The following is a 27971-nucleotide window of genomic DNA, read 5'->3' as shown; positions in this document are numbered from 1 at the left end:
GCTGTGCGAGGGGTTTTACTGTGCGTGACTCAAGGCAGCGAAACGCAAGCGGGGAATGAGAACAGGACCAACCGCAGCCGGCCTCCCGAGTGGACCTCTCTGCCGTCTCTGGCCCCAACCCAGACGTGACTGTAAGAACCGCTCCGGAAACAGCTGGTGACAGACTCTGTGCTTTCAGCCTTTCTGTTTTCGCTGTTGCCAGAAAAATAATCAGCTCTGTGTCTCAAGTGCTTGATAAAGTGGCCCAGACACCAGCTGTAGCTTAAAACAGTTTCTGGTTTAGTTGCTTTTAGCCAACAGATGGGTGGCCTCCTGGGCTGAGTGTGGCGCCCCTGTCCTCACCGCGCCTCGTTCTGTGCCTTCGGTCCTCCTTTGCCTGTGCTTCCGGAGGCTTGGGCTTGGGTTGAGAAGGGCGGTTCTGGGCTGGGCGTTGGCTGCCCGGGGGCTGTGCGGGGCCCGGCCTGCGGGAGGTGGGGAGCAGAGGCGGGTGCAAGGGCAGAGCCTGCCTCTCTCCAGCCACAGCCGTCCTGGCTCTCTAGCTGATGATTTCTTCTGTAACTTCGTTACGTACTTTTAGTTTTTCTTGGTTTTGGACCTTCTCTGCGGCCTTCCTCCTAAGGAGGACGGGACTCCCTCCCCTTCCTGTCGCCGGCCTCAGCTGCAGTCACGGGGTTCCGGGAGCCTCCGCAGCCAGGGGGGCCCCGGGCCTCTGCCGAGAAGCTCACAGACGGTGGGAGCAGGCAGCGGGAGGAGGGAGGCCGCTGACAGGGTAGAGGGTCTGTATTCGCACGCCCTCCCCCGGCCCGGCCTCCCACAGCCGGCCTCCCTGGCCACTGCCTTGAGTAATCACCGTCCCCGGGCACCGCCGTGGACTCCCCACCTAACACTCGGCCGCTGGCCCTCAGTTACCAGTGCGAGGAAGTCCAGGCCCTGCCTTGGCGGGTGGGGTCCGCGGCACAGACGCACCCTCACCAGGGCCTCTGCCCACTGCTCCCGCTGCAGAAACCCGTCCCCCTCTGTCTCCCAGGGAGTCTCCCACCTCCCCTCTCAGAGTGTTGCCTGCTGCGCCCTCCACCCGGGCCCCAGTCCCGTCGTACTTCCCGACTGTCGTCTCTGCGTGAGCGTGTCAGTGGCTGGTGCTGGAACGTTCACTCTGTGAGGGCAGGGCCTTGCTTGCCTTGTGGAACTGCGGTGTCCCCTCAGACTAGTGCTGGGCCCATGGTGGAGCTGGAGCCAAGTGCACTGCCCGGTGAGTCCTGAGCGGGTGCTCGTCCGGTACATCCCTGCTGGCTGGGCCTTCGGCCGCAGCTGCCGCCATCACCCTGGCGCGTGCCCCGGGAACGCAGCTTTGCTGCCCGTAGCACTCGGGAGCACAGAGACGACCCCTGGCACGGACAGTAGCCGAGCCTTCCACGGCACCTACTGTGTGCCAGGCGCGGTGTTGTAGTAACTTCTTTCCCTCCACCCACCCCGTGTTGTGGATGAGGAAGCCGAGGACAAAGGGTGACGTCACTGCGGCAGTGGGCCTGGAAGCGGCAGGGCTGACTCTGGCTCCGTGGCCTGGGCTGTCGTCCGAAGGTGCCCGAGCTCCTTTCAGGGAGCAGCTTCGGAGGTGAATGATCAGACACGTCCCCTCTCTAGAGGTGGTCCAGGCGCAGTAGTCGTTGCTCCCACTCGCGGAGCTCTCTGTGTGGTTCCTGGAGCTGTTGCAGGGGGCTGGGGCTGTTCGGGAAGGGGGTGCACACAGTCAGCCCTCAGGCAGGGACGCCAGTGGCCAGGTTTCCCAGAGTCCCCGTGGGGATGTGCAGCTGGGGCTGTTGCTAGCCGCAGTCTAAGGATCCTTCCAGGTGCTAGAAGCTCCCCGGCCATTCCCAGTCCCCCCCTGGTCCCTGCTTCACAATCGCTGTCCTGAGGCTCTGCCTGGAGCTGGTACACAGCTCTCCTAGCCTGTTCTTCAGTATGAGCTGTGTCACCAGGTGCAGCAAAGATCAGCTCCCCAGGGACGGGCCCCAGCAGACTGGGCTTTAGGCCAGTTCTCACCATGTCCCTGTGAGTGGAGGGCTGGGGGTGAGAGGCCCCAGATTGCAGAGCTGGCAGAACCAGGGTTCAAATCCAGGTCTTTGTGACTCAGAGTCTACAACACAACTCTGGTTATAGTAGTTCTCTGTTCACTAAAATGATGTCTAGTTACCTCCAGTACATTTAGTTTCCATCATTGTTGTCAGGTGGTGAGAGGGGCGTGAGGTCGAGTGTCCCTCGCTGTGTGCCCCCTTGACCCTTTATAATTGCACCGTCGCTTCAGACGTGTGGGTGACACAGTGGGGGCTGCGTGGCCCCTGGGAGCCTTGGGTCGCACAGACGTTGACAGGCTGGGTGAAGTGAGGAAACACGAGGAGGTTGAGGTGCAGAAGCCAGGAAGGAGCATCTTCAAGGGCTGGACGTGGAAAGGCGTCAGAGGCACAGCAGCAAACAGGCCTGGACGCCAGCTGGTTCTCAGGGGTGTCCACACTGGAGATGTAGAGGATCCCTCATAAACGGAGACAAGGAACTAGGAAAGGTCTCCTCCAGAAGGTCGAGGTTAAATGGCTGCCCCAGGAGAAGACAGGACGTCCTCCCTGAGACCAAGTGCACTCGCGTCCACGTCATCTGTGCTACGGAAGCGCTGGTGTCGCACGTGGCCCTGGCCCCACAGTCCGGCCAGCCCCCGGGCACACGCCAGTCACACACTGGGACCTCCCACGGAAAACAGCCCTGGCTGAGGACCAGTCACAGGGCGTATGAGGAAAGTTACCACCGTGCAGAAGAAATCCCATAGGCACAAGTGGGGACATCCCCATCCTAGGAACCAGAAACCATGAAACAAATCTGCAAGGGGCTTTAAAATAAGAATGTTTGAAATGTAAATGAAGAAATGGGACACATAGTGAGCTTAGGACATGATGAAAAAGAACCAAAAAGAAATTCTAAATAGTGAAAATACAGTCACTGCCATGTGCTTTCAGATTAAGTAGCTTATTACTGCTTCATGGGAGTTAGTGTATGTAATGTTATTCTTCACGTGCTATTTTTTAAAAGCCCTTTTTCCCCTGAATGTATAATTTATGCCTATTGAGAATGTGGAAAATAGAGGAAAGTATGAGGGAGAAATAAGAATCTAGTTACTCAGGATAACTCCTCTTAGTATTCTGACATAACCCCTTTCCTAGGAGGGATCCCACTGCATGTAACGTTTTAGGCGCTGAGCCATGAGCCTGCCCTGTGTCATTAAGCGCTCTTTGACAGCGTGTTTACTGGCCCCGCGGCGCCCCCGGCTTGTCCCACCGCAGTGCCCATCCCTCCCTCCTCGAGGAACCGACGTGCCGTGGACGGTGTCTTCCGCTCTAGCAGCACTCCGGGGGCTTCTGCTGCCTTTCAGACTGTCGCTCAGAGCAGCTGTCACAACGCAGCGCATTCATCAGCAGCGAGTGGGGGACGGATGGAGGGCAGTGGTGTGTGAGCGTGTTTTAGCCTTACTGCTCTATTAATATAATAAGGAATCTGGCTTTTGTCCTGGGATCTTGGGACAGAGCTTCTGAAACCTTGGAATTTCCCTAGTGACCGGAGTGTCCTTACTGTTCCTGGTGGTCCCCTGGACCACACCTGAGTTTATGCTAGAGGAAGACTAGAGACCAGCCATGTGACTAGTGGGCTGGGGCTTTGGGCCAGAGACACCAGCCTGACCTCTTGACCTCTGAGGAGGGCAGAGCGGATCAGTCGAGTTCAGTCTCACGACCAGTGATTCAGTCATTCGTGCCTAAGTAATGAAACCACAATAAAAACTCTGGACCCAGGGGCTCAGTGGGACTTCGTGGTTGGCGAAGAGATGGATGTGCCAGGAGGGTGATGAGCCCCGATTCCGCAATAGAGGCCTGTGTTTGTGCCCGCCCAGGTCGTGCCCTGTGTGTCTCTTCTTTTGGCTGGTCCTGATTTGTATCCTTTATAATAGAGCTGGAATCGTAAGTTCAGTGCTTTCCTGAGTTCTATAGGTGTGGTTTCTTCTTTGGTTTGGCGTCTCTTCTCAAGGGCCTCCTCCTGGGGCGGGGGCAGGAGCGGGGGCAAGGCCCCGGAAGCTGAGGTCACGTGGCTACGAGAGCGCTCTGGTGGGTGGTGGAGGAGCTGGGCCCTGCCGCCTGCTCACTGTGTGTTTGGGCCTGTGGACGGACGTCCCTGACTGAGCTGCTGCCTTTGGAAGATGGAGTCACGGCTGGGCTGTCGTGGGGATGGTGGAGCGGAGCTGTGAGCGTCTGCATGCGGTGCTGGGCACACAGTGCTCGTCATAAGTGGGAGCTTAAGGCCATTGCTGTCTGCCTGGGGGGAGAACGGGGCACGTGGAGTCAGTGCCTGCCCTGCCCTGCTGAAGACCCCATGCCCCCTCCCCTACCCCTGCCGCCATGGAAGCTGGTTGGCGGCCGGCAGACAGCCTGATGGGGCTTTGAAAGGACGAGTGCCAAGCACTTGTCACTCCTTCCCCTGTTCTGTATGTAGGGTGCTGGGTGCAGGGGCCAGGCCTTGTTTTCTTCTCAGTATCCCCATCACTCCCAGCTTCAATCTGAGAGGCCCGCTGTGTGGACGCAAGAGGCCGGCAGAGCTGGTTCTGACTCGTGGGTGTGAAGGAGGTGGGACCCCACTCAGGGTCGGGCCGGGGGCCCAGGGGCCGTGGAGATGCCGTGCCCCAGCGAGCCTGCCGTGAGCACAGAGGAGAGGTTCGAGGTCCTTTCAGGGTAACCATTCACTCCACCTTGAAGGAGACGGGGCCCAGGGAACCTGACAAAGCTAGACCATCGTCAGGGAGCCGCCCGAAGGAGGACACTGGAACCCACTGGGCTAGAGAGGGCCTAACAGACTGTGTCGCCCACGAGGACCCAGCGTCTCCCGTGCCTTGGGTGGCCGCGTGTGCCGCACTCTTGGGAAGATTGGGAACAGCTGTCCCGAGTTGTGGCCATTGAGTCATATCTGGTCCCTGAGCCAGCGGTTGGCACCTCTGGTCATTCCGAGGAGATCTGGCCCCGTCCCCGAGGGTCCAGGGGAGCCGAGTGGTCGGCATCCTCTGAGGTGCTGGTGGCTGGGCCTCCGTGGCCTCCTGCTGTGTGCTCGGCCCTGAAAGGCCCTTCCCTCTGCTTTCCGGCCTCCTCCCTCCCTTCGGTTGCTAAATTCCCCTCTTCTGTGCTTGCTCAGCAGGAACTTCACGTCTTACTTTGATGTACTTCACTGTGTTGACCTTGTGGGTTTGTGTGCGTCTCCCCCACCAGACCGTGAGCTCCTTGAGGGCAGGGACTCAGCCACGCTAGTCCCTGAAGGCGGCACTCGGCCCCGGGCGCAGCAGCAGAGGCCGAGGGGGATGGAACCAGACTGTTATTTCGGGCTCCGGGCGGCTGCAGGTTCTGCAGGAGGCATCGTGGCAGTGTAACGCGGGGGGAGAGGTCCCAGGTGATGCCCCCCACCCCCCAGCCAGTGCTCAGGGCGCTCGCACGGTGGCCCTGCCCTGAACGTGCCCTGCCACTCCCTCTGAAATGCGGCTGCCTGCTCAGTGCCCTCTGTCTCCATCCAGAAAAACGTCTAATTGTGTCTTGAACTCATTTTCGTTGCTTGCTTCAGTGGCCTCACTTGGCAGCTGAGGCCATATGCTAATTCCACCCTTTTCATGAAGGAATTCTGCTGATTTTACTTACTTTTTATGGTAGATTTCCCCCCTCTTTTCTTCTTTTTTTTCCCCTGTTTCTCCAGTAAACAGTTTCCTGAGGCCACGCTCTCAGGCTCTGCGATCCTGAGCTCTCAGACCGTCTCAGTCGGAGGAGCCCAACGGGCTTTCCAGCCCCTTTGGCCTGGGCCAGGCAGGGACGCCTGCCGTGGTTTCTCTGCCTCAGACGAGGGGCTCGCCGTGGCCTGGGGCCCTGTCTCTAGAAGAGCCTGTCTGTGTCCAAGGCCACGGCAGCCATCGTCCCTCAGAACAAGCAGAGTGTGGTTTTCCTGTCTTGGTGCCTCGTGAGTGGTGGACCCACCTCTACGGTGGTGGTGGTTGGGAGCGGGATTCAGAGGGGTCAGGATCTGCATCCCCACCCTGAGTCTCAGCTTCTTCGTCTCTCAGGGGGACTTGTGAGGGCCCCTCCTCCCCATCGCTGGGGGTCTTCTCCCAGGGGAATGCAGCCCTTGGAGGCCCCTGGACACTGTGTCTGCAGGTCCCAGCCCCCTGGTATTCACAGCGTGCGGTCCTGTCCGTGCTCCCTTCTTCCTTCTGTCTCTGCTTCTGGACAAGCACACGTGCCTCTTTGCAGTGTAGGAGGACGTCACCACTACAGAACAGAGAGGAATCCGTGCATGGCTGGTGGAGGGCCCTGCTCAGTGCTTTAACTGCGTCCCAGCTCTGTTCATTCCCTGTAGGGGCACTCGCTGACCACCGGCTCTGTGCTGCTGCCCGTTGGGGCCTCTGTCCCTGGGGGTAGGCTGCAGGGGCACGGACGAGTCACAGAACAGGGCTGTCCTGGGCAGCGTGGGGACCACGGCACCCCAAGGGAGGGCCGCCTCATCCAGACCACGGAGAGTCGGGAAGATCCCTGGGAGGTGACATCTGAGCTGCAGTTCAAAGTCGGAGGTGCCAGGAGAAGGGACGAGATGGCAGGAGTGCTTCGGTGCGTGGGCTTGTGCCCAGGTCCCAGGGGGAGACAGCAGGGCTGACCGGGAGCTGCGGGGCACATGGCGGGGGGCTGCCCTTCTCTCTGCTCCTCGGGGGAGCTCTGAGCTCTTCCCCACGCAGGGTAACGTGGTGCTTGTGGATCCAGGTCTCTGGGCTGAGCGCCTGCCACCGACTGGCTCTTTACCTTGGGTGTGATGTAGCTTCTCTGGGCCTCCACGTGTCCATCTGCAGAACGTGGTGTTGATAGTGGTACCTGCTGCCGCTAGACGTTAGCTGTGAAGACAACGCGCGGCGCTCGTGGAAAGGGCTCGTCCCAGGGCCGAGATGAGGAGAGCGTCTGTCCTAGAGGACATTCCGGCCTGGTGCCACTGAGGCTTTCCTGCTTCACCCTTCCAGGAAAATCATCGTCTTAGGTCATCTCAGACTTTCTACCTAGTGGGAGCGTTTTGACACTCGGTGTGAGAACCGGTGCTTGAAGCTGTAGTGAGAAGACCACCAGAGAGCAGCCGTGTGTCAGCCCCTCCCATCCTAGTAGACAGGCTGTGACAGCTACAGCCTCGGTTCAGAGCATGGGGGCCTGGGGAGCCCTACACGAGGCGCCGGGAGGGGCGGCTTGCCCCTTGTGGCCTACAGGGACCGGGTCCAAGCTGAGGTTCGTCTGACCACAGACCCGTGGCTTCGTGTCCCCTGCTGTAGCCCAGTGGGACCTGGTGACAGCGGAGAGCCTGCCACCCTTTCCCTCCAGGATGAACTTTCCTGTCCTCACTGAGGCCCAGTGTGGGTCATGGGGGCAGGAGGGGCCGGAGCTCAACAGATGGGTCCCTAAGTGCTTTCCTGATTCACGAGGCCAAAGAGGTGGTTGTTTGTTCTGGTTCCTCCAACCTCTCTTTCTCGAGAAAACTCCCTCCAGAGACCTCACACTGGGAGCTGCAGGCCGGTTTTGGCCAATGGACATGTTTTGTTTGGGCCATACAGTTTAAACATTTTGTTTTGAATTGGTTGTCAACATTTAAAAATTGGCAAATTTCATACAGTGGTCCAGATTTTTGGCTTCTCTTGAAAAACCAGAAGATCTGACAACTCCAGGCCCACATTCCTTTCTGGCTATGTGGGCTGGAGCTGAGGGGGGACTGTCCCCTCCAGCCAGGGCCCAGGAACGGCTGCGGCGTCTAGACTTGTGCCTCGTCTCGCGCCAGGCGTGCCGCTCAGTTGAGGACCCACCAGGTCCTGCAGGTGTTCACGTCTGCCCACCAGCCCCGCCTCAGGACAGGTTCAGTCACGACCGTGGATGAGCACCTGCTGGGCCAGGTCCTGGGCCGTGAGGTTTGCACGTGGGATCTGGGAGCTCCACGCTGCCCTGTAGGTGACAGGGGATCTTGTTTGCAGACGGGTGAGGGTGAGGCTCAGAGACCCGCTCTCCCTGGACAGGCAGGGAGGGGGGGCTGAGGTGGGAGGCAGCGTGTCCCCCCCACATCCCGTCCCTGTTCTCACGTGGCCTGTGTCTGCAGGCGTTTCCCCTCACACCTCTGCACGGGGAGCGAAGGCATGTGGGCCCTGAACCCAGGGCACGGTTCTTCCTTGGGATCACGGGCTGCTGCCTTCAGGAGAAGTCCTCTTTGGTGCCACTTCAGGGAGGAGGCCTGGTGGAAGGACAAGGGGCCTCAGGTCAGGCGGAGCCTGGCTCTGCTCCCGGCTCCACTACCTTGGTCCAGCTGCTGCGGCAGTTGTGCCTCCTGGATGCCTCCCCTTCCCCGTCCCCTCTCCCTCTCCGCTCCCCTCTCCCTCCCCTCTCACTTAGTGAGTGCTGACTGTGTACTGAGTACTGTTAGGTGCTGTTCTGAGCCCCAGGTGGCTCTTGCAGAGATGGGCTGTTGGCTGCACCTTGACCAGCCACGTTGAGACCCTTGATCATTGCAGCCGCTGTTCAGAGCGGTGAGGCTTTCGTGCTCATTCTCACAATGGAGCTCACACTGACAGGGCCCTGGGCTTGCAGCGTTTTAGTGAAAAACACTGACTTAAAAGTAGCATTTTCACCCAGGCCCCCTGTGAAAGCATGGGGAGGACCTGGGTCGGACGGGACCTCCTGCCCTGTGGGTCCCAAGGCTGTGTGGTGGGCCTCACGCAGCCTCGGAAAAGGTTCGTAGCGGCTTTATCGCCATTCTGTAGATGAAGAAATGGCCCAGAGTGCGTAGCTGCTCCGTGGAGCCGAGGCGCAGACTCGCCGCCGCGGGGCCTGACCCCGGATCTGTCCCCGAATCTGACCGGACGCCGCGTGTCCGGGGACCACGTGACAGAGGTTCAGGAGTTCTCTGTCCCGGGAAGTCCTGTCGGTCCTGGTTGGTCGGCAAGTCCGAATGTTTACTCGGTCCTGCTGGGGAGACGCCCTGGTTCTGTTCTGAGGTCCTCGTGCCCGCAGATGACCACAGGGTAGGCCTCCAGGGTGAGGTTGTCAGCGCCCCAGACGTCCCTGGTGGTGAAGGGGCTGCGGACGCACGTTCCCGCACCCTCCTCCCAGTGTTTGTCCAGAAGGAGCTCCTGCATCCATATTTGGTGATCTGTCTCTCTCCCCAGCCCCCTACAAGGTGTCTGCCAAAACCCTGTATAATTCGTATCATCTCCCAAGCTGTTATAGTATATGAGGACAGAGAATAATTTAGTTATTTTTGAAAAAAGATTCTTAGCAAAGGTAAAAAAGGGGGGGGGAGTTTTCATACTCACTGCATGAAATAGACAATATTTCCTGAGACAGGAGATACGAGCCTCAAAGAATTTAAAATAAAACATTCATTTTATTATTTTTTTAAAGAAGGAAAACGAAAAAAAAAAAAAGTAGAATAGTCAGTCTTTTTATCCTAAGTACAGATGAAATTGATTAAACCTTAAAGACTGGCCTCCGCACACCCGGTTTATTAATTGAAGAATTTCCTCTTACCCAGAATGGGAAGTTCACATTAAACCGAGCTGGCCCCTGAGTGGCAGTGACACTTGAGAGCTGAACGTTTTCCACAATCCTATTTTCTCTTCGGAGCTAGAGGAAATCCTAAAATGGTTAAAGGGGGGAGGGGGAGGGGGGAGAGAGCAGAAACCGTACATTTTAAGGAAGGCTTCTTTCATTTCCCTGTAAAGCATGAAATCAAATTATAGCTCATGGGCCACAATTATTTTATTTCTACATTTCAAATTCCATTTTCTGCTCCTTTTCGCTGCTCTTGAACAGGAGTTGTACTGTTGTGCAAAGTCAGCTAAAAAGATTACCCCAGATAGACTACGACACAGTAGCTTAAGGAAGCAGGGGCAGGACTCCCTGGCTCGTGAGAGCCCGTGGCCCTGGAGCCCACACGTACACCTCCATCTCCTCCGTCCGGGAAGGAGTGGCGGCTGACCCGCTTCGGCCCCTCTGCCCTGAGGAAGCGTGGACACCTCTGCTCTTCCTGTGCGCCCCTCCGAGGAGGCCGCTGTGAGCGGTGTATGTACTCTGTCCGGTGCTTCCAGGGCGGCCAGGAGAGATGGTGTGAGGCCATGCCTGGCGCCCGGTAACACTCCTCCCTGGTGGGGTCAAAGGTCATGCCTTTCCCAGTTCTCATCCAGTCCCCCTATTTTGTCGAAGAGAGAGGCTCGATCTAGGGCTAGTGTGCCTTTTAGCGGCTCTTGCTGATCCCTTAATGGCAGAGCAGGCCTGGGGCTCAGTTTCAACTCGAGTTAACATCGACAGCAGTGCATTCCGTTGCTTTGCTTAGTTGTTTTATTTATCTTCTCTGTTAACTTCTACTTACAGCACATTTAATGCATTTACTGTCATGTAAAGTTCTTTTTAACGTAAATGCATTTGAGTTCAAAAAAAGGACTTGATTTAAACACACAGAGCTCAGTAGTGGTAGTAGTAATATCCGTGGGCGTGGCAGGAGTCACAGGCGTGGCCCACGGGTGGGGAATCCGGGTAACTCGGACTCCCTCCCTGAAGTAGGACACGCCAGCTCTCCAGACCCCCAGAGGAGAGCTCCAGCCGTCCAGCCCCATCTTTACCTGCCCTGCCTCTCAGGAGGTTGTCGTAAAGATCCAGCCAAAGTCCTTCATGCTTCCATTCAAGACCACGTCGGCCACATGGCCCGTCCTTCCGAACGGGGCCCCAGCCGCTGCCCAGCCTCCACCCGCACAGTCGTCACCCCGCTCCGCCAGACGCCAGCATCGGGGCTGGCCGTGGCGTCTCGCACCCCTCCCCGCCGTGCGCTGACTCCCGCTCCTCCGCTGAGACCCCCGCACACACACACTGCGGCTCACAGACCAAGGCCTGGGTTTTCGGTCTGTGTTCGCAGCCTCCAGCACAAGACACAGCTCGGGCACAGCGTCATTGATCTCTGTTGGACCGAGTGAGCAGACTGTAGCTTCCCCACCTCCTCCACTTGGTGGACCAAGAGTCCAGTCCTGACGCTGAGATTCTGGTCCCTGCTGGCGTATAGAACTACCTGAGTGCCTTGTCTTGGCCCGCAAGCTGGAGGGGAAGGCTTGTGTTCTCTCCCCATCTGCCCACTCACTTGTGATGCCTGCTGGGATCCCGGGAATGGGAGATAAAACTGAACTAACAGGCCCAGAACGATGCATGCAGACGGGACCCAAACACTCAGGGGCCGTGGGGCTTCATCTGCAGCCTCAGTCTGGCGCCCACATGCTACCTCTGCCGCAGGAGCCCCGCTGCCGCGCAGCTGACATCAGGGACTTCTGAGGGGTCCAGAGGTCACGGCGACTCGACTGACCCACTGGGAACCGGGTCAGCACCAGGCACCACCCGCGAGTGACCCCACTGGAGACCCGGGTCAGCTCCAGGCACCACCAGCGCCTGGCAGTAACCCTCGGTCAGTCTGTTTCTCCATCAGACTTTGATCAGGCGACAGGAAGTGACATAACTGGCCCGTCTTGTCTTTTTCAGAATCCCTAGTATTTCCCCAGAATGAATCAAACAGTGTCCTTCCCGATTCCCACGAACCCAGGGTAGGAAATCATTCTGAGACTAGAGGGGCAGAGTGAGCGAGTGGGTGGGAAACACAAGGCAACAACTTGTAGCTCACAAATGACCCTCTATATTTCTCAGTCTATCAGAGCTTTTCATCTAGTTGTACTGACTACAGAATCCTTTAAAGGTTTGCAGAATAATTATAACAGGGTTAGAGTTTCTCAGTACTTTAAAAAATTACAATTTCCAATTCTGTAGATTATATATCTTAATCATTTCAGAAATAAAAATAAAGGAAAACGTAGAAAGGTCAGCGTTTAACAAGTTATCTGTGAGATGCAACTTTCCTTCTGGGACTAAAGGGGGAAAAATGTGTTCAGGGAAAAGAAGTTTTCTGCTGGAGAGACTGAATATAAAACTTTAAACATTTTAGCAAATCAGATATTTAACCCAAATTTGATTTTTAATCAGAAGCTATGGGCATCCTAAAAAAGGGGAAATAATATCAAATTTAAAATAAAGAAAAAAAGAAATTTAACTGGTGACATTAAGTATTCACTGAGCGGTGCAAATGCACCGTTATCGACAACGTAAACGCAGTGGAAATTGATATCCTGCTATCATCACGGCCATTTCCCAGTACACCGACTCCCCGAGTGCGGCGGCCTCCTCAGTCTGTGCGTGGGGACTCGCGGGCGGAGTCGCGGGAGGGGACACATGCAGGGCTGTGGGAAGCGCCTCGGGCACAGGGGCCTCCAGGAAGTGCGCTGCTGGGATGGTTCTTCCTGGCGGAGGAGGGAGAGGAGTTACCGCCACATGGAACAAACACTGCCAGCCCCCAAATCCAGCAGACCCAGGAGGCCCCCACAGGGACCTTGGTAAGTGCCAGCCAGTGGCCTGGAGCACCGTGTCCCCCAGTACGCAGGCGATCCTGCAAAGGGGGCTCCCCCACAAGCATCCTGCTGAATTCCCCCAGACCAGCAGTGAGCCGCCTGAGCGGGACCACCTGGGCAGGACTGGACATCTCCCCTGGTCACCCAGGTGCCACGAGGCACTAGCTGCGAAGCCTGACTTCCTCTTCTCTGGGAGAATGAGGAGCTACACCAAACGGACCAGGAGGAGAGCAAGCTTCAGGCGCCCCGGATCCCGTAGGTGACGAGCTGACCCAGCATCCAGCAGGACCAGCGTGCCGCCCCACTGGCAGGGAACCCCAAAGTGGCTGCCTAACCCAAGTGGCCGGCACACGGGTCGGGAGCCGAGCCCAGGCTCGGGACTGCACACGGCTGGCTGCAGACAGGTGGGCCCTGGAAGGGACGCTGCGCAGCCTGCACGAACTGCCCACACTCACAACCAGGAGGGGTCGTGTAAAAATTCTTTACAGGTCGGCAGATGTGGCAGCACCGGGCCTGCACCTGACGTGGCCGCGGAGCACTTTCGCCCGGGGCCCCGCAGCTCCCCGTTGCCCCTCCTCTGGCATTTGTACTGCCCGCCTGGCTCCTGACAGCAGGTCAGCTCGTGACTTCTGCCTGATGTGCGTCAGCTCTGACCCTCACCACAACCCCGCGAGGAGGAGACCCTCCCGTGCTAATAGAGAGAACTCTGAGGTCAGGTCACACGACAGTGAGCAGCAAAGGCAGGGCTAGAACTCGGAGCTGTCTGAATCCAAATGTCTGCTTTTTCTATTGCCAGCTGCCTCTTGGCCGGAATCCTGCATTCCTGAGTCTCTGGGGACCCTGCGGCGTCCCGAAGAGCAGGTGGGAAAGGGCCCGAGGCCGGGAAGAGGAAGGGGAGTGGACAAGGTGCAAAGGCAAACGGCCAGTGTCCTCAGGACAGCCCTGAGCCCGGGCACAGCCCCTCACCACCACCCGGAGAGCCCAGGACAACAGGGCAGTGTCGGCAGAGGAGGGACAGGAGAACAACAAGGAGAGCCGTGTCAGACACAAGGAAAAACTAAGCAGCCGAGGACAGGACAAGAGACAGAGACATGCTGCAGCCCTGCCGAAAGGAAGAAAAGCCCAAACCCAATAAGTGCCGGAGAGGTGCAACAGAACACCCGCAGCGCTGAGTGGGGAGCGGGCTGGCCGAGAGCGCAGGGTGCGTGGTCCAGAGTCCTGGGTACCCACCCTGTCCGGGTCTGTAAACGGGGGAAAGCACGTCACTGTGACTCAGGGACGATGATGGGTAGCCGTCCAGAAAAAACTCAAGTTACATCTCCATCTTGCACTTTGCATCAAAATACAGTCTAAATGGATTAAGGTTTGAAACATAGACATTTAAAACTGTAAAAGTACTGGAAGAAAGCACATGAAAAAATATATATAATCTTAAAAGTAAAAAAATACCTAGGTAAGATACCAAACCCAGAAACGAGAGAGAAAGAGAGAAAGACTGACCATTTCAACATAAAAGTCAGACATTTCTGCATGGGAAAAAGAAGTCATAAAAGCCAAAGATAAGTGGGGAGAGAAGCCTAACATGCGCCTTCCCCTCAGAGGATGTGCTCCTCAATGTTTACAAAGTTCCTTTAGATTGGCAACAAAGAGCAACACGCCAGTGGGAGTGGGAAGCAGTAGCAACAGTGCCCATGCAGCGCCCCAGCACCTCCTCTTGGCTCCTCAGTGTTTAAAAAGTTTCTGTAAATTGGCAACAGGGACTTCCCCCTGTGGTCCAGCGGCTTAGACGCCGTACTCCCGATGCAGGGGGCCCCAGTTCGATCCCGGGTCAGGGAACTAGATCCCGCATGCATGCCGCAGCTGAAGACCTGGCGCAGCCACATAAATAAATAGAATATGGAAAAAATAGATTAAATGAATAAATAAATAAATTGGCAACAAAGAGCAACAGTCCACTTGGAAGGAGACATGGTATTAACAGTGCCCATGCACGCACCCTCAGCACCTACCCTTGGCTTCGTTAAGTTGGCAACAACGAGCAACAATCCAGTCAGAAGGGAAAGCAGTATCAGTGGCAACCCTCTGGCCTCCATCCCACCCTTGCAGGGCAGTCGGGGAGGCCAGGTCAGAAGCAAACAGTGCACGGTGCGTGAGTTTCACGGACAGGTGGAGGGTGCTAAGTGTCCTGGGGAAACAGGGCAGGAAAAGAAGGCTCGGAACGTATGGGAGGCGGGCGGGCTGCAGCCGTGATCGAGCTGTCCGGATGGGCCTCATTGAGAGGAGATGTTTGAGCCAGGACTCAGAGAGGGCCAGCAGTTAACCCCTGGACAAGCGGGCCGGGCAGGGGGAGGGGCTGGGGCAGAGGCCTTGCAGGGTGGCAGGGGTCCAAGGACCAACAGGGCGGCCAGGTGGCTGGGGGGGCGTCAGACAGGAAGCAAGCAACTCACATCAGAGTGAGATGCCCTCCTCGCCCACAGCAGGAGGCAGCGTGAGTGCCCTCCTCGCCCACAGCAGGAGGCAGCGTGAGTGCCCTCCTCGCCCACAGCAAGAGGCAGCTTGAGTGCCCTCCTCGCCCACAGCAAGAGGCAGCGTGAGTGCCCTCCTCGCCCACAGCAAGAAGCACTTGAGACTACACCGAGACCTGGTTTTCACCTAGCGGGCTGACAAAATGGCACTGGGCACAGGAAAGGAGCTTCTGCGCAGGGAGTCCTCGCGCTGCCAGCCCCAATACACGCACAGGCTCCTGGAGCCCCTAGCAAGCCTGCCGGGCTGCCCATGTAGAGATGAGGGGCATCAGGTCACAGAACTGGGAGGGGGCCAGCGTTCACGGTCGAGAGACTCCCCTGCCTGGTGCTGGGAGGTCATGGTTGTCATTCACAGCCCGACACCCCCGACTTTATCTTGGCTCGTTTTGCTGGACCTAGGGCATCGGGCAACTTTCTGCAGAGTCAGCTGCCCTGTTTCCTCCCTAACCTTGTCCTCTCTTCTCCCAGGGGCCCAGATCATCGATCTGATGATGCTGGTCATTGACGTGACCAAGGGGATGCAGACCCAGTCAGCTGAGTGCCTTGTGATTGGGCAGATCGCCTGCCAGAAGCTGGTCGTGGTGCTGAACAAGACAGACCTCCTACCCGAAGGGAAGAGACAGGCGGCCATTGATAAGATGACCAAGAAGATGCAGAAGACCCTAGAGAACACCAAGTAGGTTTGCTGATGAGAGGGCGTCGGGGCGTACCTGCTTCCGCCGACCCGGATGGGGCAGGCAGGGTCCCGCCGGGCGCTTGCTCGCATCCCGGGTGGAGGCTGCAGTGCTGTTGTAAGAGGCCAGAAGAGCCAGGAGCACAAAGAAGCCACAAGTGGGTCATAGGAAGGGCGGTCCAGCTCTGCACCGCGTTCGGAATCCCAGGCTGCCGGTGTCTTGCCGGCTCGCCGCCGTGGGGTGTATCCTGCGGGAGCAGTCAGAGTCGGGCACCGCCCAGACAGGTCCAGGTGTCAGCCCCACGCCCCCCGCACCCCTCCCCATCCTGTCGGTGAGGACTCAGTCCTGCCTGCTTACCACCCACTTAGCTGCACCTCGGTTATCGGTTATCGAAAGGGAGAGGTGCGTTTGGGTGATGAGTGGATATCTGTCCCAGAGGCTTATAAAGTCGGACGGATGGATGGACCGGTGGATGGACGGATGGAGAGGACACAGAGAAAGGCCAGATCACATGGCCTGTAGTATTTCATGCCAAGGGGTTATGATTTCATCTTGTGGGAAGTAGGGGCGGGGGGGTGGGGGGAGTCCAGGGGGCAGCAGGGAGCCGACAGGGAGAGGACAGCAGGGCGGCCCGGGAGGTCTAGAGCAGGAGGCCCTCCAGCCCTGTCGAGCTCCTGCCGCTTACCGTGGAGGTCTGCGGGGGCAGGAGGGTGACGGTGCTCCCGGGCAGGGCGTGGGGGAGGGGTGTGGGGACCGCGGGGCAGAAAGCCACCTGGGCACTCGGGCGGCCATGGGCATGACTTGTTCCCACGTGGTCAGGAAAACGAGAAGGCACTCTGCTGAGCACACGGTGTCGGCAAACCTTGCTTTATCGGCTCCTCTCCTCCCCCCGGGCCAGCGCCTTTTGATCGATACTAAATAGCAGTCACTGGGCGACAGGGCTGCTTCCTCTTTGCTCCGCAACCCGAGACAATATCCTGCCTTGGCCACCTCTCCTTCTCCTGCCTGTGGAGGGCACGCAAGTGGAAATGGTTTTGTTTCCCCGTCATAAAGATTGATATGCCTTCCCATTTATGATTTTTTTTTCAGATCTAACACCTGCAGCTCTCCCTCAGAATTCTCAAGTTGGTTAAATTAAAGCTTCAGCCCTGAGAATGGGCCAAATATGTCATAAAAGATTTCCTAGTGCTGCTTTTGTTAGCAAAATTCATCAATCTGATAAAATCGACACATTTAGATAAGTGTTGCATAAGAATTCAGACTTTGTTATTCCCAGCGGAAGTGGATATGAGACTGTAAAAAGGAAGATAAAAAATTATATCTTCTTTTTAGTGAGTTATTTGATCTCCCTGCCGTTTTATTTACTTGTCAGAAAGGGGAGACCAGGTCCTTTGGACTCCTGCAGAAAAGCCCAGCACAATGTCAGTGTCATTTGCTATAAACGAGACCTTCTGGGAAGGGCTTAGGATACTATTAAGGGTAAATTAATATCAACTACTTCGATTAGTTAAATTTAAGGAAAATTCTCACTTACGTGTTTAAATTACTATTCCTATTTTAATTTATTGGTTGAAGGTCAAATCACAGCGTTTCTCACACATCCAGAGGATATGGGCCACTGAAGGGCCTTTGACACCTCTGCTCTCCTCATTCAGCGCGCACCGGGCTGGAAAAGCTCCAGTAAGGAAAGCTTAGTGGGCCGATGGGCCCGGGCCAGCCAAGGCAGTCACCTCTTAGGAGAACTTAGCTGTTGCCTCTGTGCAGCGAGAACTTCTTTAAATCATTTTAAAAGTGACGATTTCCTTTACTTATGGTGCCTTGTTAGGTAAATCCTTTGTAAATGCTGGTCCAAATGTGAAGAAACTTTCTATCTAGAAAGAGAAATTTAGACGGCTGAGCTATGTACGTAGCAAAACCTAAGAAGTGTTAAAAAAACAAAACTTTTTTTTTTTCCTATCCAAAGAGTCATCGAAAGAACCTTTGGAAAATAGAGAAAAGGAGTTAAAAGAAAGTGGAGACCACCCAAAGGTTTCTCAGAAGAGCAGCTGCTGACCTTTTGGTTTACTCCATTCCTGTCTTTTCACCGTGCATAGTATCACCCCCACCCTTTCTTCCACATTCAAAAAATCGTAGTAAAATATACATAACATAATGTTTATTATTTTATCCATCTGTAAAGTTACAATTAAGTGGCATTAAATACCTTCACAAAGCTGTGTACCCATCACCACTGTCTGTAAGCTAATCCTTTTTCATGATCCCCAACATAAACTCTGTCCCCACTGACCAGTCACTCCTCCCCCCCCTCCCCCTCCCCCAGGCCCTGGTGACCTCTGTTCTGCTTTCTGTCTCTGTGAATTTGACTGTTCTGGGGACCTCATGTAAATGGAATCATGCAGTATTTGGCCTTCTGTGTCTGGTTTGTTTCACTTAGCGTAATGCATCCGTGTTGTAGCGTGTGTCAGAATCTCACTCCTTTTTATAGCCAGATAGTATTCTATTGTGTGTATAGGCCGTATTTTGCTTATCCATCCATCTCTTGATGGACACTTGGGTTGTTTTCTTTTGGCTGTTGTGAATGATGCTTCTATGAACATTGGTGTACAAATATCTATTCCAGTCCCTGCTCCAGTTCCTTTGGGTGTGTACCTAGGAGTGGGATTCCTGGATCACATGGTGGTTCTACGTTGAACTTTGGAGGAGCCTCCATACTGTTTTCCATGGTGGCCGCACCGTTTTCTGTCCCCATCAGCAGTGCCTCAGGGCTCCGATTTCTCTGCATCCTCGCCAGCACTTGTTGTTTTCCTTTTTTCTCATAGCCATCCTAGTAGGTATGAGGTGGTACCTCATTGTGGTCTGGGTGCGTTTCCCTAGTGACTGATGTTGAGCATCTCTTCATGTGCTTATTGGCTACCGCATGTCTTCTTTGGAGAAACGGCTATCAAGTCCTTTGCCAATTTTTGAGTCACGTTGTTTTTGTTCTTGAGCTGAAGGAGTTCTTTATCTATTCTGGACATTAATCCCTTGTCAGATTTGCAAATGTTTTCTTCCATTCTGTACGTTGTCTTTTCACTTTCTTGACAGTATTCCTTGATGCACAAAAGTTTTAAATTTTGATAAAATCCAATCTTTTTTCTTTTGTTTCTTTCTTTTCTTTTCTTTTCTTTTTTTGCCTGTGCTTTTGGTGTCATAGTCCTGAAATTATTGCCAAATTCAACGTCGTGAAGATTTTCCCCAATTTTTTTCCTAAGAATTTTACTGTGTTAGCTCTTAAGTTTAGGTCTTTGATCCATTTTTAGTTATTTTTTATGTATGGTATATGTTAAAGGCCCACCTCCATTCATCTGAGGATATCCAGTTTTCCTAGCACCATTTGTGGAAGACTGTCCTTTTCCCTTTTGTCCTTGTCAAAAATCAATTGACCAAATATACGTGGGTTCCACTGGTCTCTGTCTGTCCTCATGCCAGTACTGCGCTGTTTCACTTACTGTCCCTTTGGGGAAAGTTTCCATTGGGAAGCTGAGTCCTCCAACTTTCTGCTTCTTTTTCAAGATTATTTTGGCCATTTGGGCTCCTTGCAGTTCCCTCCCATTGGAATGTGAGGCTCTGCTTTTCCATTCCAGCTTAGAAAGTGACGGTTGGAATTTTAATAGGGACTGCATTGAATCTGTAGATGGTTTTAGGTAGCATGGACATCGTAACAGGAGTAAGTCTTCCGATTCATTGACACAGATGTCTTTCTATTTATTTAGATTTTTAAAAATTTCTTTTATACAGGTTTTGTAGTTTTTGGTGTACAAACCTTACATGTCCTTGGTTAAATTTATTCCTAAGTGTTTAATTCTTTTAGATGCTATTATAAGGTCAACTTTGCTGAATTCAATTCCCCCTCTTTAAACGTATAATTGTAATCATGAAGTATTTACATTTTTGATTTCTGCTTTTATTACTTAACATTATATAGAGCAGTTCTTCATGTAACCATCACCCTGTTCCTGACCCTTTGAAATGGCTTAAGTTTTCCTTCTTGTAAATAAATAGTCCTGGGTGAACGTCTTTGACCATCATTAAACTCTGTCTGTATTTTCGGTTTTTCCTCTTGAGAGAGCCCCAGGTATGGGGTCACTAGGTCAAAGGGAAGGAGCCCTTCAGAACCTTTTGTGCATCTCTGTGTTCTTTTCCATTTTACACAGGTGCCAGCGGTGAGCTCTAGTATCTAATTTAAAAATATATATGGGGACTTCCCTCGCGGTCCAGTGATTAGGACTCTGCCTTCCAATGCAGGGGGTGCGGGTTCAATCCCTGGTTGGGGAGCTAAGATCCCACGTGCCTCACGGCCAGAAAACCAAAAGATAGAACAGAGGCAGTATTGTAGCAAATTCAATGAAGACTTTAAAAAAATATTTAAAAAAACACATATTTGAAACATTTAGGATAGAATGTTGTTTTACTCTTGTTATAATATGTGATTCTTTAATTACTGGTAAGACTGAACATTTTTCCTTAAGTGTATTAAGTAGTTGTGTTTTTGTGTGTTTAATTTGCGCCCATGTGTTTTGTCTATTTGCCTCGTGATTTTTAATGCTTCTCTTTTTGGTATTCAGGAGTGTTTAATATTAATAAGGATGTTGTTATTAATTAACCCTTTGTCTATCATATTTCCTACAAATAAGTCTTTTGCATTTGTTGTTTGTCTTTCTGTTTTAGTTTTTTTTTTTTTAACATGCAGAAGTTTCCAATTTTTATGTAGTCCAGTTCTTTGGTTTTCTTTGTGATTTCTTTATCTCTGAAAGCATTTAAAATTACTCTTGCATAAGCATTTATCCATGTTAACAGAAATAAAAAGAGAAGATAAAAAGGTACCCACAGTCTTCCCAACGCGGCGAATTAAAGTGTGTTTTCCCTCGGAGCCCTGTCAGTCTTTCCCACCTGTGTGTAGCTTGAGGTAGTTGTTATTACAGCCTTGACGTTGTTCTGTGTTCTAGGCTTTTTTGTTTATCTTTCCACTAAACGTTATTGTCTCACAGCACCCTGGGTGCATCTTTCTCCCAGACTCCCTCTGTGTCTCCTCCTGCCTTTAAACCCTTTCTTTTCCCTTGTTTATGTTTTAGCCACGGCCGTCTGCTTAGTGCCCACCTTCTCCCCGGGACTGGGTGGGATGCCAAATCCACGTGACCTGGCTCCTGCCAGCGGGCTCCTACAAGGTGTGCATTCCGTACCTGCTCTACGGCTGACTCACTTTCTCTCTCAGCGTTGGTATTTCTTCCTCTGTAAAGTGGGAGCTGGTAAGTCCAGCCTCACGGTGTTTATTATGAGGGAGCGTTTGACATTGGGGCCTGGCACATTGTAGGGGCTTAGTAACAACAGCTGTAACGTGCGGAGCACCTACTGTGTGCGTGGCCCTGTACTAGGGCTTTCCTGAGTGCAGTCAGTGAGATGCTCACAGTTACCCCAGGCTTTTGTATCTGGCTTGACTGGTGAGAAAAATAAGGCATAATAAGTATCGCTGGTTTTTTTTAGTATCACTATTTTGAATTCTCTTCCAAACCTAAAACATAGACTCTCTTTGTTTACATCTTTTACACGAGTTACACACACACACACACACACACACAGATTCACGTGCACTTTTTTTTTTTTTTTTTCTTTTTACTGATGTGAGTTGTTTTTGTATGTTGATGAAGGTCAGCCTGCATGCACAGTCAGCAGGTCTGGGCCCGGCTCGCGCCATGAGGTACCACAGCTGCGCAGGGAGTGGGGTGGGTTGGGCGGGGAGGGGCTCTGGGAACAGGAGGCGCCCTCGGCTGTGCTCTGGGTCAGCCCCCACCTGGGCTGTGGGGCTGTGCTCAGCGCTCTTCCTGACATCTCTGGCTGGAGCCCCTTGTGTTCCTAGAGCCCAGACAGCAGCCTAGGTCTGGAACCCAGGCAGGAGGGGCCTCTTGTCCCCCGGGGGCTGCCAGCAGCCAGGATGCCCCATTGTGTGGCGTGCTCAGGAAACCAACAAGGCCAGCTTCTCTGGAGCCTGGGAAAGGGCCAGACACCCAGCCCGAAACGCATTTATGTTTTGTTACAATACGTTGCCCAAAAGGGTTTGGATAAACAATAATTGAATTTCCGAAAGCTTTATGGTTAATCGCTGGAATTCTCAGCGCACGCTTTTCCCCTTCTGCGGCCCTGGGCCTGGGGCTCAGAGGGCAGGCAGAGACGTGCGCGTGGGACGGGCCTTGGCTCAGGGCGGGTCCTGGCTCACTGACTCCGAGGCCTGAGCCCCCACTTCAGTCTAAGGGTGGGCTCTTCCAGGGAAATGCCAGAAAGGAAAAAAAATGACATTTCTCTGGGAAAGGGGCTTTGATGGAGCTCAGACACATTCTGCCGCTTTCAGTGGCTGTCAAGCCGCTGTTTCCACTCTGAATACAGACTCCAGTTATTAAGGCTACTGCGGAGCTGGGGAGGGGTGGATAGGAATAAAGCAAGTAAAAATGCCACCAAGTTCCCTTATTCTTACTGAGATTCAGCTGTTTTCCTTGACTAAACATTCCATAGGTTGCTGCAAGGCTTTGGTTAATTTGCAGAGTTCTGAAAAGGTTGTTTCTGATCATTTTTCCCAGTGTTCTTATTGCCTTATGGAGAAGAGCCTTTTCGAATGTCCTCACTCCACATTTTGCTGATTTTTCAGTTTGTTGAGTCTTTGACCTGTACCTCATGAATTTATCCCAAATCAAGGCCAAGAAAAGAAAAAAAAGGAAAAGTCATATCCACCAACATATTTATCACAATGGTGAACAATTGGGATGTTCTAAATGAGTCACATGGGGGGAAAGCTTGTGAATTCTGAGTTGCACTGTTACGCAGCTGTTAAGAATGAAAGAGGAGGTGGCCGGGGGGCAGGGAGGCAGGAGTGTAACGTGGTGGTTGTGAGCCCTGGTTCTGGAGTCGGATGGGGTGGAGGTTGGCTCACCTCTCTAAGCCTCACTTTCTCATCTGTGAAACGGTGCCAGTTCCATGGTGGTTTTGTGGGGTTTCAATGGAAGCGTCCAGGTCGTGTTCTTGGCTTGGTCAAGTGAGTCTTCTTATTATCACCGCTGTTGTTATTTTTCAATAGAAAATTCTTTCCGATATAATGGTAAATAAACTAGAAGGATATGAAATTGTATGAATATTGTAACCAAAATATGAAAAAAATAACTCCTTGGCAGTGCACGGAGGAACCGAGGTTGGAAGAAAGCACACGACAGTGATGGGATCATGGGCTGTATATTTTCTCTTTTCTGTTTTTTGTTTTTTTGCTCTGCAGTGGAAGAGGTAAAGGTATACTCATAGTTAGAGGCTTTTCTTCAAGCGGCAGGCTCTCCAGGAGGCCGGGAGGCTGTGGAGGGGCCTCCGGGCAGGTCTGGCAGGGACTTCTCCGTACCTGTGCTTCCCGAGTCTCTGCAGGAGGCCGGGCTGTGCCCCATGGTCCTCCCCAAGGGCATCTTTATTCAGGGGCCTGGGGCCTGGGCTTCACCGCTTCTCCTCAGGGAGGGTTTGGAGTAGCGGCTACACCTAGGAGCCCCCTTCTAACTTCTTTTGTTCAACACGAGGTGTTCCCTTCGGGCCTCCACGCCCTGGTCTGCCAGGTGGGAGCACAGCTACGCCGCCCCCCTCGGCGCCTTCGACGGGGTGAGAGCAGAGACCTCCCATCGTGCTCGTCGGTGACCGTGGTGGGACTTGTCTTTCTGTTCCAGGTTCCGAGGTGCACCCATCATACCCGTGGCAGCCAGGCCTGGGGGACCGGACGCCCCTGAAACGGAAGCTCCACAGGGCATCCCAGAGCTCATTGAGGTACCGCCAGCTTGATCCGCATCGGGGCTCCGGCTCACTCCGGGGGGGCCCAGCGAGGGGACTCTCCACACTGACCCCTCGGCGCCACCTCCCTCGCCTTCCTCACGGAGTACAATCAGAGCAGAGCTGCAGGCGTCCAGTGGGCAGCCCCGGCCCTGCAGAGCTGTCCACGTCCTCGTGAGCCTCCTCTTCCTTTCCCCGTCAAACTCGTCCACGAGGCAGCTCCCGCCAGACTGGGGCTCTGGGGCTGCGTCACCCATTCCAGCACCTAGGGCTGTGCCAGCCCCTCCAGTGGGCCCCTCCCAGGCGGGTCCAGCGTGGCTTCCATCCTCGTCCCTTCCGCCAGGCTTGGGGATCACGGACAGAGGCGGAGCCCAGCCATTGGGAGGGCCCGGGGCACCCAGCGGGCAGGGCGAGAGTGGAGTCCCTCTGCTGAGCCCCCGGGCAGCTCAGAGGCTGCGGGGGTGAGGTGTTTTGACCCTGGCCCTGGACGGCGCATTAGAGCACTGGCCTCACCACATCTCTGTGACCTTCCGCGCTAGACCTGCTCTCTCTGGCCTCGGTTCCGTCACTTATAAAGTCAGGGAGATGGTACCACCACTTGGCGTGTGGAGTTCGTGTTCACGCGTGTCACATGCTGGAATGGTGCCGTGTCAGAGCTTACTCTGACGGTGAGGTTGGTTATCACGTACCAGGCACCACCCTGAGTTCTTTTCGTATGTGATTATTAATGTCCATGATTACATGATTGTTAACAAGACTTGAGAGGTTTAAGGTATTTATCTGCATTTTGCTAAGAAAGAGCCTGAGACTCAGAGATGTTAAGTGACTTGCCCGGTGTCTCACAGTAAGCATGAGGTGGAGCTGGGATTCAGATCCAGGTTGATTGTGTTGGGCTCCACCTGCCCTGGGTCCGCAGAGCACGGCTGCTGTTTCTGTGATTACACGGTGCTGACCTTGCTAACTTAGCAAAACAAACATTTTCTGGGTGAAGCTTTTGTTACTTTTTCATCAGCTCCAGACAGCACTGGTCTAGGAACCTGGGACAGTTGTTTCTGTTAAAGCAAAATCCACAGAAATGCCGGCTGTTGACGTCGTTCGTGTGTCCCTTTGAGCGGCCTCGGCGCACACCTCAGGCCAGGCCTGCCTTGCGACTCCAGCCTTTTCCACAAGAGGAGTTATCATGAGGCTAAGAGTGTGGGACATTCACTACCAAATACTTTTCTGACAGTCTCTTCCCTAACGCAATCAGAAAGAAGCAAGAGGACTGACGTGGCCTTGATTTCCATTTGTTTCTTGGTAATCAGCTCCGACAGCACTGCGGAGCACAAGGGCAGTGGGCTGGCTGAGGCGGAAGCACGCGGGAGAGCGTGCAGAACAGGAAAAGCAGACCCACCGCGGAGGGCCAGTCCCTCTGTCCCCGCCGGGGCTTGGGGAAGGGGCCTTCACCGCTGCCCTGCCAGACGGAGGCTGCCGCCCTGGGGATGTCCTTCAGGTTCCCTTCAGGCACCCCGATGCAGCTGCCGGGGCTGCTTGGGGTGCTCACGGCCTGGTGGGGGCGTGGACAGACAGACGATCCCAACTGCATGTTACCTGGCGACACAGCCAGCGCAAGAGCCTTTCTAGAGGCAGCGTCACCGGGGGGGAGGGGGAGGCCGCACTGGCTGGCGAGCTGCCGGGGCTGGCCGGTGGCCGATGCCCAGTGTGAGCGGGCACGTGAGGCTGGGGAGCGATGTGCCCACGGGTGCCCTCGGTGGGCTGCCTCCGCGGCTGTGTGCGGGCCTGGAGCCCCGCCTGTGGGGACGCCGCTGTGGGCATCCCAGTGGGAGAGGGTAAAGGAGCGTCCTCCACGGGCCCTTCCCTCTGCGCTGAGAGCGGGAGTGGGGCCTTGGCGGAGGCTCGGGGTGCAGTCGGAGGCGGTCCGCTCTGAGCTCCGGGGCCAGCTTGCCCGAGCCCTGGTCACACCCCCCTGCTCTTCTCTGCGCTGCCCCATTCAGCTCCTCTCCCGACAGGTTGTGGCACCCGCATCTCTTTTCTAGCTCCTGACGTCCCAGATTTCCATCCCAAGGAGAGACCCCTCGGGACCGTTCCTCATGTCTGTGGACCACTGCTTCTCCATCAAAGGCCAAGGCACTGTGATGACAGGGACCATCCTCTCAGGCTCCGTCAGCCTCGGGGACAGTGTGGAGATCCCCACCCTCAAGGTCAGTCCTGCCTTGCCCTTCCTCTGGGCCCCTCCCTCTAGCGGGAAGCGGGGGGACAGTCCCTGTGCCTCTCCAGCTGCGGGGCCTGCTCCTCCTTCTCTCCTGCCCTGCCCCCACGCTGGAACTCCTGCTCGCCCCGATTCCCGGAGCAGCAGCAGGTCGTTGGGAGACTCTCAAGCAGGCATTCTTTATGAAGAAATGGAGCCCCCAGAGGGTGTGTGGGCTCAGGCGCATGCGGCCCAGGAGTGAGGGCGCGGGGTGGAACCCCTCCCCCTTCCTACAAACCCCCCAGGTCAGGGTGGCAAGTACGTGTGGACTCATTTCTGGGTCCCTTTTGCTTAACCACAAGGATTTCAAATTAAACACAATTAGAACCTTGTGTTGCTCAGAGCCGTACAGTCTGGACACCACCCAGATGAGTGTCACATTCCTAGTGACACTGGCAGCTGCCACGTCATCTGTGGAAGACCTGTGAGAAGGGTGGCAGCTGGGGTCTCCCCGTCACCCCCGACTCCTGGTAACTTCTGGCCTGGCTCTGATGTAAAAGGTGTCCAGTGGCCTTGATACTTCCCTTCAGTGGGCTTGGCTTACGGTTTTCCCTTCAGTGGGCTTGGCTTACTGGAAAAGAAAAACTTACAGCTCCCTAACCGCCCTTCTCCTTCAAGGGGAATCCAGGGTGGGGAACAAGGGCTGGCTAGAACTCGGAAAGCTCCCGGGAATTCTGGCGTCCAGGGAAGGTCCCTGGTCCTCAGAGGAGGCTACAGTGCAGGGGAGTGGAGGCTTGCTCTCGGCCTCTGTCCGAGGCCAGGGACGGTGCCGGCCACTGGAGGTGCTCACAGCCCAGGTGTGTGGAGTCCGGGCGCCTGTGAGGAGACGGGCTGTGTGGTTGTCTGGCTCACTGGGTGTATTAGTCACCGACCTCCAGAGAAACAGAACTGACAGGGTGTGTGTGTGTGCGTGTGTGTGTGTACAAAGAGAGCGATTTTAAGGAACTGGCTGGTATGATTGTGAGGCCAGCGGCCTGGGGACCCAGGGCAGAGTCGCAACTCAAGTCTGAAGGCTGTTGGCTGCAGACTTTCCTCTTCTTCCTGGGAGGACAGTCTTTTCCTGTTCAGGCCTTGCCCACCGTCTTTATGGAGTGTCATCTGCTGTACTCCAGGTCTACTCATCTAAACGCTAGTCTCATCCAGAAAACACCTTCACAGAAATCAGAATAGTGCTTTCGGCAAATATCTGGGCCGCATGGTCCAGCCAAGTGGGCACATGAAACTCACCATCACCCTGGGGGGAGGTCCGTGCCTGCAGGGCCTGCCCTGAGCGAGGGGAAGGCCGGAGCACTGCTGACCCTGTGCCTGGCCCCGGCCGTTTCCGGGCAGGGCAGCCTGAGGCAGGAGAGGGGCATCTCAGGAGTGAGAGGAGTGACCAGTGCCTCCGCAGGTGATGGAAACGTCAGCTTGAGGTCTCTCCCCTCCACCCATTCCTCCTGCAGAGCCGGGGGTCGTAGGGAAGAGTCTCGTGACCAGGGTGGGCCAACCTGAGGGCTGCCTGGGGCGGCAGCAGGAGTTGGAGGGCGAGGGTCCCCTGACACTGTGAGGCGTGATCCCCTCCTCCACTGGCTGTCGTGGAGCCTCGCGTGAAGACCGTCAGTCCTGGAGAGAAAGACTAGTCAGCTCAAATCCATGTTGCACCAAAAGCACTAAAAGTGCAAATCTTAAAAAACAAAGCACAGAATTAAGAAAACAAACTCGACTTACATTTAACACAACTAAGCTTACACTAGTGGCTGTGTTTTAATTCCCAGCTGGGGCAGACCCTCGGGGCCCCCTGGCCCCGGTCCCCCTCTGCCCTGGGCGAGCAGCTGGGAGGGGGCGAGGAGCAGAAGAGGGCAGACTTGGGTGCTGGAGGCTCTGGAGGGAGGGAGAGGCGTCTGATGACCGGGTCAGTCAGTGGCCGCGGCGCTGGGGCCCAGGGCCCGGAGGAGGCGGAGGCAGGGCCAGTGGCCACCTTAAGCTCTCGGGTGCGCGTGGGGGCTTCTGAGAGCTTTGGCTACTGTTTTCGTACTTATAAAGATGAACTTGTCTCTCGGAGTCCCAGGTGCTGACCTGTGGTGCTGGGGCACACGGAGGTCGCTCGGCAAATATAAAATTCATTGTCCTCTTGCTTTGGGGCGCCCGTTCTCCCCCAGCCTACTTTCCAACCCTCTTGGTATCTATTGCTGTGCAAGCCTCTAATTTAG

General features: G+C 54.8%; 1 protein-coding gene across 2 annotated transcripts in view; it reads left to right on the top strand.

The window, feature by feature from the left end:
- Positions 1-27971, top strand: part of EEFSEC (eukaryotic elongation factor, selenocysteine-tRNA specific) — a 149503-nt gene that overhangs the window by 46721 nt on the left and 74811 nt on the right. For both annotated transcript variants that reach the window (XM_082664664.1, XM_082664663.1), the window contains exons 2-4: positions 15505-15712; positions 23435-23531; positions 25571-25735. In XM_082664664.1, the coding sequence (XP_082520790.1) occupies positions 15505-15712; positions 23435-23531; positions 25571-25735 (470 nt within the window). The remainder of the gene's footprint in view (positions 1-15504; positions 15713-23434; positions 23532-25570; positions 25736-27971) is intronic.

The sequence above is a fragment of the Grampus griseus genome (assembly GCF_964374135.1).
Source record: "Grampus griseus genome assembly, chromosome: 10".
Taxonomy (NCBI): domain Eukaryota; kingdom Metazoa; phylum Chordata; class Mammalia; order Artiodactyla; family Delphinidae; genus Grampus; species Grampus griseus.
This window is presented reverse-complemented; position numbering and strand designations above follow the sequence as displayed.